Source organism: Bos grunniens, chromosome 6, assembly GCF_055505025.1.
Source record: "Bos grunniens cultivar Pamir isolate PY7600 chromosome 6, Bosgru_T2T1.0, whole genome shotgun sequence".
Taxonomy (NCBI): domain Eukaryota; kingdom Metazoa; phylum Chordata; class Mammalia; order Artiodactyla; family Bovidae; genus Bos; species Bos grunniens.
In genome coordinates this window covers 5,878,217-5,897,984 of record NC_141170.1, presented here as the reverse complement: position 1 = coordinate 5,897,984, position 19,768 = coordinate 5,878,217, and the positions used below count along the sequence as shown (strand labels likewise).

The 19,768-nt window shown below is 41.7% G+C and overlaps 1 protein-coding gene across 10 annotated transcripts in view; it reads right to left on the bottom strand.

Annotated features, from left to right (window-relative positions):
* Positions 1-19,768, bottom strand: part of LDB2 (LIM domain binding 2) — a 455,129-nt gene that overhangs the window by 69,869 nt on the left and 365,492 nt on the right. For all 10 annotated transcript variants that reach the window (XM_086407461.1, XM_086407456.1, XM_086407464.1 and 7 more), the window contains exons 3-4: positions 12,165-12,337; positions 1,996-2,118 (exon numbers count right to left, since the gene is read on the bottom strand). In XM_086407461.1, the coding sequence (XP_086263587.1) occupies positions 1,996-2,118; positions 12,165-12,337 (296 nt within the window). The remainder of the gene's footprint in view (positions 1-1,995; positions 2,119-12,164; positions 12,338-19,768) is intronic.

Here is a 19,768-nt window from a genome sequence, read left to right as displayed (position 1 = left end):
TGGTGCTAGCGGTAAAGAACCTTCCTGCCAATGCTAATGCAGAAGATGTAAGAGACTTGGGTTCGATCCCTGGGTGGAGCAGATTCCCTGGAGAAGGAAATGGCAACCTACTCCAGTATTCTTGCCTGGAAATTACCATGGATAGAGGAGCCTGGCCAGGCTACAGTCCATGGGGTCGCAAAGAGTTGGACATGACTGAAGTGACTTAGCACACACGCACACATGCTTTAGGACTGGCCTTTGCTGTGGGTTATGATAATAGTTTTTTTTTTTTAAGATCTTCAAATTTTTTTTTCTAATCTCTGTTAATTATCTACTGATGTTATTTATGGGGGGAGGACACATTTCTGTTTTATTTTTGACCACATCATGAGGCATGGGGGATCTTTGTTCCTAGACCAGGGATCGAACCTGAGACCCCTGCAATGGAAACGTGGATTCTTAACCACTGGGCCACCAAGGAAATCTCATGACAGTGTTTGTAGCAGCTGGGAGTTGAGTCCTGTATTTGAAAATTTTGGAACTGCCATGAAATATATTAATACATATATATTAAAAATGTCTAACTCTCCTCTCCGTTAAGCTGAGGCTACAAATAGATGTCCTCAACAACTTTAATCCTGAAGGACCGTAAAGGTATGCATTCTATTTTCAGAAATATCAGCCACATTAAAAATATCAAGATGTCATGTTTCATGGGCCACCCCCAGTGTTCTGTTTGGCGAGAAAAGAAAACAGATTCTTTCTGGATTCCGTTGTAAGGTGAGTCTCTTAGTCACTGCTCTTTCTTTCTGTTTGTTTTCCCTTCTTTCTTGATAGATATAAACTCTTGATAGATATAAACTCTTGCTAAACAGAGGAAGTCTTAAGTAAACATCTTCTTGCCTCCGGGTCTGCATTCCTGAGACCATCTAGGTTATACCAACATCTTAATTTATTCGTTTTCTGTACTTAATTTCCCTCAGAGTAATGCAACCAATTGGCTTTGTGTAGATAAATTAAAAAAAAAAAAAACTAATGTAGGTGAAAATAGCTTGCCATTTTTCATCTCAATTTCTGAAAAGAGGGTCCTCTGTAGACATGCGTGCGTGCATCCTAAGTCACTTCAGTTGTGTCTGACTCTGAGGCTCTACAGACTGTAGCCCACCAGGCTCCTCTGCCCATGGGATTCTCTAGGCAAGAATACTGGAGCGGGTTGTCATTCAGTACTGGAGTGGGTTGCAATTACAACTGTGATTGTATTCTCTTTTCACCACATTGGGTCTTAAAAATCAGGCTCAAATCTGATTTTGCTCCAGAGCATTTTCTCAGAAGCTGCTGCATCGTGCATTCTGGAAGAAGCATTCATTAAGTCAGTGCCTGGTTATTCCTTCTCACGGGACTGACCTGATGAGTTTCTGTCAGGTCTTACCATTAAAACATCTCTCTAGATTGGCATCGAATCCACCCTTGGACCTTCTTGATGTCCAAGCAATTTGATATGATTTACAGCCAAATGCAATCAAGAGGAACCCAGGTCTTCCTCGGGTTTCCAATGCCGTGGTTAGGAAATGTGTGCACACACATCGGCGGTGTGTGAACCCCACATCTTGTCAGATGGTTCCAATAAAAACTGGAAACTGTTTTCCTACTCCTTGTTTTATTTCTCTCATTTATACATAACAGGTTTATTAGCCCAGGCTGAGTGGTACTTGATAACAAATGCGTGGAATTTAAGAAAAGTACAGACTGTTTATTGAGGTAACCTCCATTTGGAGTTTAAAATAATAAAGTAGGAAAGGAAATAGTCTCACAATTTACCAAACTCAGAAATAAAGGAGGGCAAAAGGGGCCTATGGATGAAAATGGTTGATGGGAAAACTCAAAATTTAGAGTTAATTGCCTAAAGTGTGAAGTTTCTGGGAGCCCTTTCACAGTGAGAAAACAGGGCTTCTCTTTTCTGGGTAAGACGAGGGGATGAAAGGGAAGAAAGTGAAATAGAAATTAAGTACTTACGTGCATGGCTAGAATGCTTCTTGGGACTAACTCTCTGTATTGTCTAATGGTAAAGTGCCACGTTTTTATTCTCATGAGGTCGTCAAAGGTGAACTCCAAAATCAGTCTGCCTTCTGTACACACCTGGAAGGGACAAACAGGAGGATCAATGGTTGTGCACTTGGTGATCGTGACGTTTTTGTAATTCACATGTCAGCCACTCAACGCGGTCTCCCTGACTCCTCTTAGCAGGTGCTCGATCTTGGCAGAAACGTGGCACAGGTGATGCATCCATGGAGCAAGGTCTCAGCTCTGAAATTAATGGGGTCAAAGGTCAGCACAGCAGCTCACCAGCCATGAGCTACTGGTAACTCAACTAGTTTTGGCAGAAACTCCATGAGCCCCTATTTCTTCATTTGTAAATATGCAGACAAAACCCATCTTATAGCGATGCTGTGTCAAACACTCCTGGTACATGTGTCCCCCATAACATTAGCATGCTTTCATCTCCTTTCTCCTCCACTTTCATCATCCTTCTAGAATAAGAGTTTGAGCTCTGTTCTAATCTTGGTTATCCTACTCTGGGAGAAAGTACCTAATACAAGTATTCCGTGTAAATATGAGTTACTTCAAGCTCACCCAGGCAGGAGGAGAAGGGGACGACAGAGGATGAGATGGTTGGATGGCATCACCAACTTGATGGACATGAGTTTGAGCAAGCTCTGGGAGTTGGTGATGGACAGGGAAGCCTGGCATGCTGCAGGCCATGGGGTCACAAGGAGTCGGACAGGACTGAGTGACTGAACTGAGCTGAACTGAAGCAGAAGAAGTTTTCATTTCCAAAGAGAAATGTCAGAGGGTGGTGCTTAACCCAAGGCTGTGGGTTATCAATTACGGATGTTTGGAAAGAAAGACATTTTAGAGTAAATTCCTTGAATCACATTCTATTAGACATGACGAATTCTGCTTGTATAAAGGGCCAGGCTTTGGGGAGCCAAATTAACCTAAGATAAATGTATATTATTAATGAAATATAGTGAGTCTTATAGAGTGATCAGAGACAAGGTAGCATTTTTATCTGCTTTTGAAAGTCAGATGATTTTTGGCATGCAGTTCATTTTTCTTTCTTTTTTTTTTTTTGGCAGCTTACAGTATCTTAGTTCCCTGATCAGGGATTGAACCTGGACTCATGGCCGTGAAATGGCCAAGTCCTAACCACTGGACTGTCAGAAAATTCCCTAGTTCCTATTTTATTCACATTTCTTCTCACTGGTGTGCTGTGTGCTGTGTTGCTCAGTCATGTCCAACTCTTGTGCAACCCTTTGGACTGTAGCCCGCCAGGCTCCTCTGTCCATGGGATTTTTCAGGCAAGAATACTGAAGTGGGTTGCCATTTCCTTCTGCAGGGGATCTTTCCGACCCAGGGACTGAACTTGCATCTCCAGTGTCTCCTGTACTGCAGGCAGATTTTTTACCTACTATGCCGTTGGTGAAGCCTTTTTTTCACTGTTAATGACTTTGAAATGAAAGAAAATGTGGGGAAGTCTTACGCCACTCATCCTATCTCACCTCTAAGATGGGAAGCAGTGACAGTATATTGGTCCAGTTTAAATAATTGTAGCTCGTTATTCAGCCCACGTTTGCCTAGAGAAGCAGTACAAAAATAGGAGGCTTTGGCACCAGAAAGTCCTAGATTCAAATCTTGACTCTGTTTTCCACTTATTTTGCAACTTTCAGAAAATCAAACAGATTCCATAAGTTTCAGTTTCCTCATCTGCAGAATAAGGATCAGAATACCGCTAGATAGGGATATTGGGAAAGTATATTAAGTGAAATTTTGTATATAGGTTGCCTAGTATTGTTGGTGTTGTTTAGTTGCTAAGTCATGTCCAACTCTTTGTGACCCCATGGACTGTAGCCTGTCAGGCTCCTCTGTCCATGGGATTCTCCAGGCAAGGATCCTGGAGTGGGTTGCCATTTCCTTCTCCAGGGGATCTTCTTGACCCTGGGATTGAACCCATGTCTCCTGCATTGGCAGGTGGATTCTTTACAGCTGAGACACCATGGAAGCCTGCCTGATATTGTACTTGACAGTAAATGATAGTTTAAAGATGAAAGACATGCAACCAAAGAACACAGAGCCTTAGACCAGGGGTTGTTGTAATGTCCTATCTGAGACCTGGGCAGTTATGAGCAGTGTATCTGGGGCTCTTCTGGGAAGAGCTAAGCCTCCACCTAACACTGAGATTCCCACTCACTTTCTTGATTCAACCAGAACAGCTTCAGTTTTATCTGTTTTAAGTAGTGGACCTCTGATCAAGCCTGGCTGGAGAAAGATTTCTTAGGCTAAAAAAAGTACAAAACTTTGGAAATCATTGCACTTATACTTAAAGAAAAAATAACAATCAACTGAATAGGGAATATGATCATTTTAGAAATAGTCTAAACTATAGTCCATGAAGATAATTAGCAATGTAAATCATTCTTTTGGGCTTCCCAAGGCAGCGGTATTGGTTAACCACCCGCCTGCCAATGCAGGAGACATAAGAGACATGGGTTCAATCCCCGAGTCAGGAAGATCCCCTGGAGCAGGGCACAGCAACCCTCTTCAGTATTCTTGCCTGGATAATCCCATGGACAGAGGAGCCTGGCGGGCTACAGTCCATAGGGTCAAAAAGAGTTGGACATTACTGAAGTGACATAGTACAGCACGTCAACCTTTTATGAAATCTTAATAATCACTTCAAATTTCTTTTCAAATGAGTCAGTTCTTCGCATCAGGTGGCCAAAGTATTACAGTTTCAGCTTCAGTATCAGTCCTTCCAATGAACACCCAGGACTGATTTCTTTTAGGATGGACTGGTTGGATCTCCTTGCAGTCCAAGGGACTCATTTGAAAAGACCCTGATGCTGGGAAAGATTGAAGGTGGGAGGAGAAGGGGACAACAGAGGATGAGATGGTTGGATGGCATCAACGACTCAATGGACATGAGTTTGAGTAAACTCTGGGAGTTGGCAATGGACAGGGAGGCCTGGCGTGCTGCAGTCCATGGGGTCTCAAAGAGTCGGACAGGACTGAGCAACTGAACTGAACTGAATAATCACTTCCTTCTTTGGGAATTTTATACCAAAAACCATCAATTACTGAATTGCAACTATGTCCTAGGCACTGGGTTAGGTGCTTCCTAGTCTCTCTAATTTAAAGAACTATTTTCTTTAAACAAGCAGAACACCAAGTGCAGGAGAATTAGTAGTAACCTGTTGATAGAGCATGACTTAAGAAAGATGCTTTGAAAAAAAAAAAAGAAAGATGCTAATAACACCTCCCATTTTCATTTCATCAAAGGTCTCAGAAGCACTGTCAGATAATTATTGATAATCTGGGTGAAGGCCTCTGACTCAGATCCGATTAGCACAAGCTGTGGGTAATTCCAGGTGTTTGGGCTGCTTGCCCTCAAACTCCTCGACTGAGTGGTCTTCAGAGCCTCATTTCTGGATCTTCGCCATGAGAGTAGAGCACAGTGAAATGGGGGAAGACTTCAGTGTCCCCACACCACTCCTCCAGAGCCTTGCCCGCCAGCATCAGACTTAATTTACCAAGGTTTTCCAAAGAGTTGCAGGGAGATTAAGCCACACAATTCTTCCCTGAGTGTTAACAGGACAGAAGCCACCAGCAGGGGAGGCTTTCCCAGAAGAGAGGTGACTATGGCCAGACATGGGCAGAGAAATGTCTTGACAATACAGGACAGGGATATTTGGATGCCATAATCCTTTTCTTTTAAAGAGAGGGGGTTATTGGATGTTTAAGCAAATATTAGCCCAGTTAAATGTCATGCTTTTTTTTTTTATTATCTAATCTATTTGTTTTGTGTTTATGAGACAAAAACCTAAGGCAGAGACAGGTTCTGGTTTACTTCCACAGGAATAGAATTTCATAAGGGGAGGCCTGGGTGCAGTTCTTCTGATGAATTACTCAGCTGGAGAATCTCTAAGGCCATGTTCAACTGTGTTCTTTGTTTATTGTGATGCAGCAAACCAGCTGAGAACTCTTCTTGCCATCAAACTGCTAAGGGCCTCCGAAAAGAAACATTGCAACAACCTTGGATTCCTCCTTTCTCAGCTAAAACCAAGGACTCAGGTTTATCCGGGACATAGCATGTGCAAGAGAGGAATTCTGAGAACTGAATCTAAGTGGCTGTGTTGAGTGTTTTCTTTAAGGGAAACTAAATGACTGAAGTGGGTGAAAGTCACTCAGTCGTGTCCGACTCTTTGTGACCCCATGGACTGTAGCCCGCCAGGCTCCTCTGTCCATGGAATTCTCCAGGAAAGAACACTGGAGTAGGTATCCATTCCCTTCTCCAGGGGATCTTCCTGACCCAGGGACTGAACCCAGGTCTCTGGCATTGCAGGCGGATTCTTTAGCATCTGAGGAGCCCTGGTGACTTCTTTGAATGAAAGGATGGGAGACAATTTGATCAATGCTGACCTTCCCCAAGCAATTCTTCCCACAGCCTCCTCCCAAGCCCTGCCCATCCTCTCCACGCCCTGTCCTCCTCATGGAGGTCAAAGGAAACTGAAGGTTTTGTGATTTATTTTATTTTACATGCAACAATCAGAAAATGAAATAGAGATGCTTAAGAAAAAAAAATATACATATATATATATATATATTCCTTGTTTGGAATAGTTAAAAAAATGAGCATAGCTTACGAAGAGGAATTAATGTTTCCTCTTTTCAGAAAAACTCTGTGCATTCCTCGTAATCAATACAATTAATGTAGCTTTTATCTAAAGTTGGCCTTTAAAAAAAAAAAAGCTGCCTTTCACTTGGAATCCAAATTCAAAAGGGTCCCCAATTAAGAAAACATTTTCTGTTGTGCTGAATTCATGTTACTGTGAGCTCTGACATTTTGTTTCTGTGGTAACCAAAATCAGCTGATTAGTTGGCATGGCAACAGAAAAGATGTAATCCCAGCAGACACACTCTAATCAATGCCCCCAGCACAGATGGTCTCTGGAGGATCAACAAGAAAGAGGCTGGCAGGCATTCAGTGCATCACGTGTTGGCTTGAGACTAGGCCAGGAACAAGAGAACTAAAAAAGAACATTTCTCAAACTAACCCGTAGCTTTTTAACCCTTTTCTTTCTTTGCCTAATCGTAAGGCAATACTGACCATGTCGTTGTATAACAAAATGATTCTCATGCAGCTTTTACGAAATACAATATGCTTGTTAGATGGGAGTGTTCATTTAATTTTTCTTCGTCTTTATGCTTAGAACAGTTTGCATGGACTAAGGCTTTTAGATTAACAGTTGCATAAAGCTCAGTGTATCTTACTTGGAAATGCTGCACATGTCAATCCATAGTGGTTTAATTGCTAAGTTGTGTCCAACTCTTTGTGATCCCATGGACACCTTTGCCCCTCAGGCTCCACTGTCCATGGAATTTCCCAGGCAAGAATATTGGAGTGGGTTACTATTTACTTTTCCCGGGGATCTTCCTGACTCAGGGATTGAACCCGGGTCTCCTGCATTGCAGGAAGATTCTTTACCTACTTAGCCACCAAGGAAGCCCATGTGTAAATACATATATATACATTTATTAGAGTGATATACTCATTGATATAGTAATTCCATTAGAGTCAGGATGAGAGCATAAAGGGCTTTCCAGGTGGCGCTAATGATAAAGAACTCGGCTACCAATGTAGCTGGATTTAGGAGGCATAGGTTCAATCCCTGGGTTGGAAAGATCCCCTGGAGTAGGGCATGGCAACCCACTCCAGTATTCCTGTCTGGAAAATCCCATGGACAGAGGAGCCTGGCGAGCTACATTCCATGGGGTCGCAGAGTCAGACACGACTGAGCACGTACACAAGAGTATAACATAATAAGAATGGTGAACTAACTGTCAAAGACATCAGTGAGGATTCATACTGGAAAAAAGGTGAAAGTTACTCATGTTTGACTCTTTGTGACCCCATGGGCTGTAGCCTGCCAGGCTCCTCTGTCCATGGGATTCTCCAGGTAAGAATACTGGAGTGGGTATCCATTCTCTTCTGCAGTGGATCCTCCTAACCCAGGGACTGAACCCAGGTCTCCTGCATTTTGGGTGGATTCTTTGCCATCTGAGCCACCAGGGGAGTCCAGGAATACTGGAGAGGGTAGCCTATTCCTTCTCCAGTGGATCTTTCCAACCCAGGAATTGAACTGGGGTTTCCTGCATTGCAGGCGGATTCTTTACCAGCTGAGCTGCCAGGGAGGCCCACACTGGTTGGTATTTCCATGGTACTTTTCCACAGTATTAAATCATTTCACAGTAAATAATTGAGATAAGAAAAGACCGTAGCCTATGTTTATAGAAATGATAAGGAGTCCAATAATGGCTGTAATTATGGTTCCAGTTTGTGAACCCCAAAATGATGCAACATGTACCCCAGAGAGGGTCCCTTCAGTATTGGCCAGAATTCACATCCTCAAATATAATTCAAGGGTCTTTAATTCTGAAAGCCTTGGGGATTTCTCTTCTGATTATTAAGCTTTGCTTCCAATTTGATTCAAAGTTGAATACAGAAAAGAAAGCTTTCAGAATATATGTGTAAAAACTCTCATTACAGCATGTATAGTGTTCCTAGGGTCAGGAAATTGCAAAACATGCTTTGTGGTCCTGAGGAATATTAAATATTACTGTTGATTAGGGCTGTGGCTGATTTTTGATTCAGCAGTTGACCACATTTTCATAAAAGCAACTCAGAAATGCAGAGTCAAACGCTATTTGGAGAATTAGAGTTTATTGATAGTCTAAATTAGAACAATGCGAAAATGCCTGCACATAATGTGCTAAGTGATACCATGTACTAATAGCAGGCTCCCCTTTAAAAAAAAAAAAGCATCAGCTACCAAACTATTTTTCTTTGTGGTACTGAAAGGTCATTAGATTTCTGATTTCTACTAAATCACCATATTATTTTATTACACAAAGATGAGTTATTTTTAATTAATATAAGAACAAAAGAAAAATTGGAAAGATTCTTTGGGTAGTATAATAATCACCCAAGGAGCAAAAAAAAAAAAAAAAAAGAGAAAAAATGAAACGCTTTGGAATATTCTAAAAATAAATGTGCATAATTAGCATCTGGACGAAGGCCACACAGCTAAGCTACATTTCCCAGAAAGTGATCTTTTTCATCACAGCATAGAAATATTCATTACTGGGGCTGGCAAAAGTATTGCCACGGAGTAGAGTCAGATGGGTGATCTAAATAATTAAAGCTTGAAACCCAGAGAGCTGAGTTCAGGAGAATGTCCCCATGTGGGAGGGGGTGCCATGCGAGAGGGAGCGCTCCAGCAGGGAGGAGGAAGCAACAGAGGAGAACCTTGGTTTCTTAATTTGAATGGTAAAAAAAACCACCTTATCAAGTCATAGGAAGAATGGGATTCTTTTTGATTTAAAACCAATCTGGCATGTACAGCACGATATCTTCAGAGCAACTATGTTCATTTCTGAAAAAGTTTTGGTCTGAGAAAGACATGGAGGAAATATACGAAAGGCTCATTGCAATATGCATTTTTATTTTCAGTGGCTACAGGCTTTGGAAGTAGCTCCTTCATTACAGCCAAGTTTAATTATCACGGATTTCTTTTTTCTCTGAAGGCATAAGGAACTGGTGTGTTTTTCTTGAATGACATAAAAGTCCACTAGTGTTAGTGTGTTGAGTGGCTCAGTCGTGTCCGACTCTTTGTGGCCCCACTGACTGTAGCCCGCCAGGCTCCTTTGTCCATGGGATTTTCCAGGCAAGAATACTGGAATGAGGTGCCATTTCCTTCTCCAGGGGATCCTCCTGACCCAGGGATTGAACCCGTGTCTCCTATGTCTCCTGCCTTGGCAGGCGGATTCTCTACCCCGAGCGCCACGTGGGAAGCTGTAACACCATGTATGTGTGTGTGAGTTGCTCAGTCACAGAATACTGGAGTGGGTTGCCGTTCCCTTTTCCAGGGAAAGTAATGCTAAGCTTACACAATGGATACGGAAGCAACAGAAAAAGGCTTTCCCTGCAGTGCTCGGGCTTTGTAATTCTAGAAATGGCTCCTGTATCCACAGGTGATGTAAATGTTTGGTGTCTTCAAAAATAAGTGAGTCATGGACAGAGTAAACCATCACCCAGGTGACCATTCCTTTGCACACAGCAAAACTCTCAAGACCAGCACGCTCCATCACACGCAGTGGGAATCTTCCTTAGCCCAGACTGACAGCTTTTCTCTCCGCTCAATGGTTAAAAAGGGAAAATGGGAAAAACCCTCCTCCTATTCCACATTTAAAATGTCTGTGGATGATAATCAAGATACCATAGACTCAACGGCACTGGATGATTCGTTTTTGCATTTATATAAGCATTTCTTTGCCTGTCGTTTTTAACACCCCTGTGGGCACCAGAAAGGTGAAATTGCACCAAGATCAAAGAATACTTTAAATAATAAATGTTTTATATCTACTCTTTCAGCAAAATAGTGTGTAAGTAGGAGACACATCTTCAGTTTTATAATTTAGGCTTCCGCAATTAACCCTGATAATTCAGCTTCTCTTAACTATAAAGAGAAGGTTGTCATTTGTGTTTTCAGCTAAAAGAAAGAACTGGTTTTGTTGATGTTACAAACTGGTTTCACACTGAGTCTTAGTCAAAATGCAATGAACTAGTGTTCATTAAAATAAACTTCCGTTTTCCAGCTTCTTTGACTAAATATTTATTCTTACTAATTTTTCTGCTTGGGAGATGATATAAAGGGATTGTCTATAGCTTTCCATTTATATTTTTATACTTTTGTATTCCTTAAAGATTATGACTAGTTGAATTGTGGTTTGTTGATTTTCCCCCTGCTTCTTAATATTTGAATTTAGCCTTAAAAACTTTAATTTCAGTAACACAGCACAAATACTGACTGCACAATAATAGAAGAATGTTCTTTTAGTTGTAGGATATCCCTGAGTATCAAAACCGAAATTCTATGTAATGTATATCATCATGGGCTATAGTGAATAATACACAGTATCTTTCGAGTGTTGTATATTTGAAAGTTACTAATAGTCTTTAACACATTACTGACCAGAGACATATTAACACCACAGGCATTAGTTTCTAAAAAAAAATCCCCCAGTCAATAATATGTTAAAGGGCTTCATCACAAGCAAGACATTTTAAGCATGAGTAGTGGCTGGATGGCATCACTGACTCAATGCACATGAGTTTAGGTGAACTCCGGGAGTTGGTGATGGACAGGGAGGCCTGGCGTGCTGTGATTCATGGGGCCGCAGAGTCAGACACGACTGAGCGACTGAACTGAACTGAACTGGGTGATGGATGGGGGTCTTCCCTGGTGGCTCAGACAGTAAAGAATTTGCCTGCAATGTGGGAGAGCTGGGTTCGATCCCCAGGTCAGGAAGATCCCCTGGAGGAGGGATTGCAACCCGCTCCAGTATTTTTGCCTGGGAAATCCCATGGACAGAGGAGCTTGGGGGGCTACAGTCCATGGGGTTGCAAAGAGTTGGATATGACTGAGTGACTAAGCACAGTGATGGTTGTTAACTAAACTTATGAGTAATCACCTCACAATATATACATATATCAAATCAACGTGCTGTAAATGTAAGACTAATACACTGTTACGTATAAATGGTGTAAGTGTTAGTTGCTCAGTGGTGTCTGACACTCTGTGAATCCATGGACTGTAGTCCGCCAGACCCCTCAGTCCCCAGAATTCTCCAGGCAAGAATAATGGAGTGGGTTGCCATTCCCTTCTCCAGGGGATCTTCCCAACCCAGGGAAAAACCTGTGTCTCCCACCTAACAGGTAGAGTCTTTACCAGAGAAACCTGTTAAATGTCAATTATATCTCAATTAAAAAAAAAAAAAGAAAAAACCCACCAAAATTGTAATTTAGTAGACTACGTTTGATAGGCAGCCAAAACTCTCTTCTCTTTCTTGAAGGTTTATCCTGTTTGACTTTCTTGGGGTCTGTATCAAATGCACAGGGCTCCCCCAAAGAGTCTTGCCAGGTTACAAACCAAAGAGATGACCTCACAGGGCTGTTCGCATCTGACATGTGAGAGGTCAGCTTAAAGTTCCAGAAGAAAACCCTAATCAGTATCCTGCAGCACACCCAGAGAAGAGCAAGCCGTGTCGCCGAGCCCAGCCCGTACCTTGGTAAACATGGGCTTCCCATGCTGGGTGACCATCGCACACTGGTCACAGTCCACGGTGATGGACGAGTTGTGGTAGGACTCTTTCGAGTGTTTGAGAACGTAATACAGGTCGGTCACCCCTCCTTCAAACACAGTGCTAAAATAACGAGGGATGAGGGTCCTGCCGATAGCTGGAAGAGACATGCAGAGAAACAAACCATTAACAATAATATCCGGATGGTCCCATATATCCCACACCATGGCCAGACCTCCAACTGGATACAGATCATACCAAGAGGCAAATTTTTTCTCGTTACCAACTGCCATATCCTTTATGGCTTACAGGTAATAAAATAAAATCTCTAAGTATTCACAAAAAATTTATGCAACCATCTTTCCAGATTTGGCATTCATCAATAATTTAAGAGTTAGTACTTAAAACATAAAGGGGGAAATGCTGATGACTTTTGACCACATAGATATTCTTTAAGTTAACATATTTTCAAAAAATAAAACATATCCAATTCACTTGGACTTTTCAATGGATTGCACACCGGTTACTCAATCATGTTTTATTATTATTAGTAGTAGTCATAGTAATATAAGTTTTGATAATGTAATGCTTTGTGGGCTATGAATTATTTTTGGGCTTCACTCACTCATTGGATCTTCAGCACAAAGTCAAGAGAATAAGGAACTATAAGAAACACAAAGATTATTACAAAAGAAAAAGTTATTAGGAATGTTTGAAAGACACGTGACTTATGAGTAGATAACTGGGGTGTCTAACGTCAAATCTGCAAATGCCCGTAGGAGTTTGGGATGGACATGTACACGCTGTGATATTTAAAATGAGTGACCAGCAAGGCCCTACTGTATGGCACAGGGAACTCTGCTCAACTTTGTGTGGCAGCCTCGATGGGAAGGGAATTTGGGGGTGAATGGATATTATGTATATGTATGGTTGAGTCCCTTTGCAGTTCACCCGAAACTATCACAATATTGTTAATCAGATACATTCCAATATAAAATAAAAACTTTAAAAAAATCTGCATACATTGAAACACTTTCCATCACCACGTCTCAAACTGCTTTAATGAATGGATATCTTTAACAAGTGATCCCTATCTGTATACAAAGAAATCCATACCTACGTGAATGTGCATTGCTCTATCTGCTTCTGGAGTTGAAAGAAAATCTCTTTCCAGGATCAAAGGGCCATCTTAAGAAAACCTGATACCTTCTACTTGGTCTAGATTGGTCTCTTTCATTCTGCATGTCCTGTCCTGTCCCATTTTAGTTTGAGCGGTTCGTAAGTAGCTGGGTCTCTCTGATATATGATGCTTAGAAACAGCTAACAAGCCCTTGCTTTAGCAGAGATTTCAAATCCTCTTACCCTGAAAATCCCAACTCATAATATCAGGAATTTTGCCTATGTGCAGATTTTGAGGCAAAGTACTAAAGCACTCTCAAGTGATTCAAGGTTTTAATAAATCTCTTACATTCACTATATAAGGCTTCCTGAAAGACAAAAATAATATTTAAGATAAATACATTACCAAAGAGTGCTTTAGTAGGAAAGATCATGCAATCATCACTTGAATGCTTAAAAATGTTTAATTTCATTTTAAAAGAATCAGTATTAATCCATTTCGTATGAATCTATATCTCTTTTGTACACGGATTTGGAAAAATACTATGAAAAGAATACTCTGCCAAATGTTTTCTGAAGTGATCGCTAAAGAATCCCAATGTGAATGCCTAGTCTCTGAATAATTTATATAGTTGTTATTGCTTCATATTTACTGCAGTGAAATCAATCAACAAGTGTGTGCTGAATATTCCAGGATCTTTGGCAATTTCATCCTAAGTAATCCTTATACATACACTTCCTAAATACTGCCTAATCCCCAATAGTGCATGCTTATTTGCTAAATATAAAATTCAAATAAGAGTCATTTGAGTCCGTCATATCCTTAAACATATGCATAGCTGATATGTCATAAAGAAAACTTTGCTAATATGAAAAACCTTATTGTACTTTGCTAAACAGCTAAAATTAATTAAATGCATTTCAAATATTCCAAGTTAAAACTAATTACCATAAATCAGCTCTAGCAATTTTGACATTTTGGGATATGTACTGTGGAAAGTAAACACACACCATAAAAATATAGATGTAGGGTGAAAATATTTCACTACAATATCCAAGGAATTGTCACATTAAAAAGGTTATGCAAATAAACATCACTGGATTAGCCACATTATCATTTATTCATGAATCATGCACAATTTAATTTCTCTGTAGTAGTGTTTGCTATATGTAAGCATTATTTTCATTCATAGTTTAAGGAAATTCAAATGGGAAAAAAGTTCAAAATTCCTTAACTTTCAATTGAAATTTTTCAATCTTTTTTTTTGTGATAAAAGTCACATAAAACACAGCATACTATTTTAAAAGTATGTTCACTTTGCTGGGCAGCTCTCACCATCACCCACCTCCTCAAGTTTTCACCTTCCTAAACTGAAACTCTGTCCCCTTTAAATACTGGCTCCCCTCCCCGCCTCCTGACCCCTTGTTCCCTGGCATCTAATATACTTTCTGACTCTATGAATTTGACTACTCTAGGTGACGTATATAAGTGGAATTATAGAGTATTTGTCTGCATCTAGTATATTCTCTCTGACTCTAGATAATGCACAAGCTCTATACTCAATAGACATAGAGGGTGTCGACTTTGCTTCACTGAATCCTTTCTGTCACTGAAGGAAATGATTGTTAGGGATACCTGAGGGTTGTTTTCAGTCCGGAGTCCTTTGTGGGACTAGCTCTACCATTTTCCCACTGTCTGACTTGGACCGTCACGCACAAGGCTCTGGTATCCTCCGTGGTAGACTAGCTACTCTGATGACCCCAGTGAATCACAGCAGTGGGATTCACAACCTTACGTATGTAGCCTCCTCTTTTCAGATCAGGCCTGGATCCTGTGTTCTGCTTTCATAAATAGAAGGTGGCTTACTTCACTCTGTATAAGCTCTAGGTTCATCTACCTCATTAGAACTTTTTTATGGCTGAGTAATATTCCACTGGGGCTTCCTAGGTGGCTAGTGGTAAAGAATCTGGCTGCCAATGCAAGAACACATAAGAGATTCAGGTTCAATTCCTGGATCGGGACAATTTCCTGGAGGAGGGCATGGCAACCCACTTCAGTATCCTTGTCTGGAGAATCCCCATGGACAGAGGAGCCTGGTGACTTCAGTCCACAGGGTTGCAAACAGTGGGACATGACTGAAGCAACTTAGTAAGCACGCATGCGATATCCCACTGTGTATATGTATCACAACTTCTTCATCCATTTATCTGTTGATGGACGCCTAGGTTGCTTCCATGTCCTAGCTATTGTAAACCATGCTGCAGTGAACACTGGGGTACATGTGTCTTTTTCAACTACAGTTTTCTCAGGATATATGCCCAGTATTGGGAATGCTGGGTCATAGTGTAGTTTTATTCCTAGTTTTTCAAGGAATCTCTGCACCATTCTCCATAGTGGTTGTATCAATTTGTAGTCCCACCAACAGGGCAAGAGGGATCCCTTTTCTTAGCACCTTCTACAGCATCTGGTTTTTGAAGATTACACAGAGTGAAGTAAGTCCAGAAGAGAAAGACAAATATCCTATATTAATGTATTTATATGGAGTCTAGAAAGAGGGTATTGTTGAACCTATCTGTCTGGAGAGGCAGACACAGAGGACTGACTTGTGGACACAGTGGGGGAAGGAGGGGGGGACGGATGGAGGGAGCACTGACATATGTGCAGTACCATGTATAAGACAGACAGTGAGAACTTGCTGCATGATGCCGGGAGCTCAAACCCTGAATTCTGTGACAACCTGGGCGGGGGGGCGGAATTAAAAGGTGTTTGCTCCTTGGAGGAAAAGCTATAACCAACCTAGACAGCATACTAAAAAGCTAAGACATTACTTTGTTGACAAAGGTCTATCTAGTCAAAGCTATGGTTTTTCCGGTAGTCAAGTATGGATGTGAGAGTTGGACCATAAAGAAAGCTGAGCACCGAAGAATTGACGCTTTTGAACTGTGGTGTTGGACAAGACGCTTGAGAGTCCCTTGGACTGCAAGGAGATCCAACAAATCCATCCTAAAGGAAATCAGTCCTGAATACTCACTGGAAGGACTGATGCTGAAGCTGAAGCTCCACTACTTTGGTCACCTGATGCAAAGAGCTGACTCATTAGAAAAGGCCCTGATGCTGGGAAAGATTGAAGGCAGGAGGAGAAGGGAATGACAGAGGACTGAGATTGCTGGATGGAAATCACTGTCTCAACGGACATGAGTTTGAGCAAGCTGTGGGAGATGGTGAAGGACAGGGAAGCCTGGCGTGCAGCAGTCCGTGGGGTCGCAAAGTGTCGGACACGAGTGAGTGACTGAACAACAACAGAGCGGTGGCATGGAGTCGGGGGAGGGAGGGAGGTTCAAGGGGGAGGAGACATGCCTATATCTGTGACTGATTCATGTTGATATATGGTAGAAACCAACACAGTATTGTAAAGCTATTATCTTCCAATTAAAAAAAAAATAAATTAAAAAATATATAGAAGGTGGCACGAGTAACCTTGTGTCTGTTGGGGCCCAAACTTGAGAAGGCCTAGACACTTCCACTTTGAGCTTAAGGGAAAAACTGGTTGCTATGTGCAAAGTCCAACTACTCTTTAAAACTGCCATCCTGCAAGAAGCCCAACCTAGCCGCGTGGAACAGTCGCATGAAGGGGAGAACAAAGGACAACATCCCCAGTTGAGCATCCAGCCAACAGCCAGCAGTAGCTTGCACGAGGAAGGATGTTCTGGACACTTGAGCCCCCAAAGAGCTGCCTTGAGTGTGTCTCACATGGATCAGAAGCGAGCTGCCTTCCAGAGACTTTGCCCAAACTGCAGAATCATGAGTGAATAAAACAAGCGTCTTGGGGCATTCCTAAGTCAGTAATGGATAATCACAGCAGACTTTCAATCTCTTAGGCTACAAAGATGGACACATTAGAATTCTTCCCTGGAAGAGGATAGTTTTGCCCCTAAAAGCATGTGAATTGTAGAGATGCTGAATTCTGTACAGAGGAAGCAGATAAGAGAGACTGACTCTGTGGACTGATGTGGGGCTCATCTTAGCTGAGACAGAAGCCAGCTCCATCTCTTGGAGGTCCCACTTATGTGAAATATGGACCCCCACTTTTTTGCTCGAGTTTGTGTTAGATTTCTGTGATTAGTAAACAGAGATATCTTGATTAATGTTGTCCTGTTTCAGCATGGAATAAAGGAGGGGACACACAAAATAAAGAGGAAGTGATAAGAAAAGTTGTCAAAGACTGTATCTGTATTTTAATTGTTGCTGTTACAAACTTGGGCTTCCCTGATGGCTCGGTGGTAAACAATCCACCAGCCAATGCTGGAGACACAGGTTCGATCTTTGGGTTGGGAAGATCCCCTGGAGAAGGAGATGACAAGCTAATCTAATTTTCTTGCCTGGGAAATCCCTTGGACAGAGGAGCCCGGGGGGCTACAGTCCATGGGGCTGCAGAGTTGGACGTGACTTAGCAACTAAACAACAGCAACAAACTTAATGCCTTAAAATCCATCTGTCTATCTATCCTCTATTATTTATCTATCATCTATTACTTATCTTATAGTTCTGACAGTCTGACGTGGGTCTTGCTGGGCCCAAATTAAGGTGTCAGCAGGGCTGTGCTCCTTTCTAGAGGCTCTAGGTAAGATTCACTTTTCCTGCTTTTCCAGCATCCACAGCTCTCTCTTACTGCCTGACTGTGGCCACTTCCTCCATCTTCAGAGTCAGCAACGGTGGACGGCCTCTACATGGTCTCATCCTCGCCTCCTCCTCTGCCTCCCTCTCCCACTTCTGAGGACCCTCATGAGTGCTGTGTGCACGTGTGTGTGCTCAGTCACTTCAGTCGCTGACTCTTTGCAACCCCATAGACTGCAGCCCTCCAGGCTCCTCTGCCCATGGGATTCTCCAGGCACAAATACTGAAGTGGGTTGCCATGGCCTCCTCCATGGGGATCTTCCTGAGCCAGGGATCGAACCCAGGTCTCCTGCATCTCCTTCACTGCAGGCAGATTCTTTACCCACTGAGTCACCTGGGAAGCCCCCTGAGTGCACTGGGCCCACCCAAATAATCCAAGATCATTGCCCACCTCAAGATCCTTCATGTAATCGAATCTGCAAAGTTCATTTTGCCAAAAGGTAACGTCTTCATAGGTTCCAGGGGTTAGGACTGAACTTTTCTGGGAGGCTGTTATTCTGTCTGCCATCAAAGAGCTTCTGTTCTACCAGGGAGTGGAGTCAAAAACACAAGACACGCATGCACACTAGATACAACATTTAGTGTACAATGAATGGGAAAAGAAACCAGAAGAAAGAATTGCATGTGTTTGAGGAACTGGCTCTATAACACATTCATTGATCTCCTCTATAAACCTTTACTGAACCCAGAGTAGGTGCAGAGCTCCTTGGCAGGTGCTGGAAACACAAAGATAGATTTTTTTCCTTGTCTTAACACCTCATTTCTAATAACAAATATCTAAGTATCTGTAACATAATGTAAAAATAAAGTTAAAAAATAGATTTGTGATTTTGAACTTTGCCGTTTTCTTCTGAATCCTGAATTTGATGTACAATTTTATTACTTTTGAGGCACTAAGATTAAAATGTCCTTTTAATTTAATAAATGGTGCATCCACATTGCACAGCCTAATATAAATGGCTTTAAAGTGAACATTTCAGATTTAGACCCCGTGGTCCCCTAATTCATCAGCCGCACCAATTCGGAATCTATTTAAGTTGTGTACTGTCCCACTCATAAGCTATACCTATGCTTTACATTGATACATTAATCCTTGGAATAGAAAATAATTTAAATATTGATATGATAAATCTACATTTGTGCCTCCATGAAAGGGATTGTATCTTTCAAATATACTTGAAAAGAGATTAAGATTCTAATAATTATAAAAGTGATTCTATTTTTCTAATACATTTAGGTCAAAGCTCCAAAAAACTGGAAAGAGAAAGTATGGAGAGTCAGATAGCATGAGAAGATTTTCTGTGACATGTGAGTGGAATACTGTATATGTTATTTATCCATGTGTCTATGAAACAGAAAAGAAGATCACAGATTAAATTATTCAGGAGTCTGAAATGTGTATAAAGAATGTTTAAACAAGGCTCTACCTTGTAGGTAAACATGATTAGTTCAGAATAGCTAACAATTTGTGTGTGTGTGTGTGTGTGTGCACGAGCGCTATTTGCTCAGTCGTGTCTGACTCTGTGATCACGCGGACTGTAGCCCATCAGTTCCTCAGTCCATGGGAATTCTCAGGCAAGAATACTGGAGTGGGTTGCCATTTCCTTCCTCAGGGAATCTTCCCAACCCAGGGATTGAACCCCGGTCTCCTGCACTGCAGGCCGATTCTTTACCATCTGAGCCACCAGGGAAGCCCATTATCCTAAGGTAATTTGGGTGCTGAGCTCTGAATTCCAGTTCCTTGGGAAGTTTTTCCTTGTTGTTCTGTTTGTCCCCAAGCATTGGCCCTTCTTC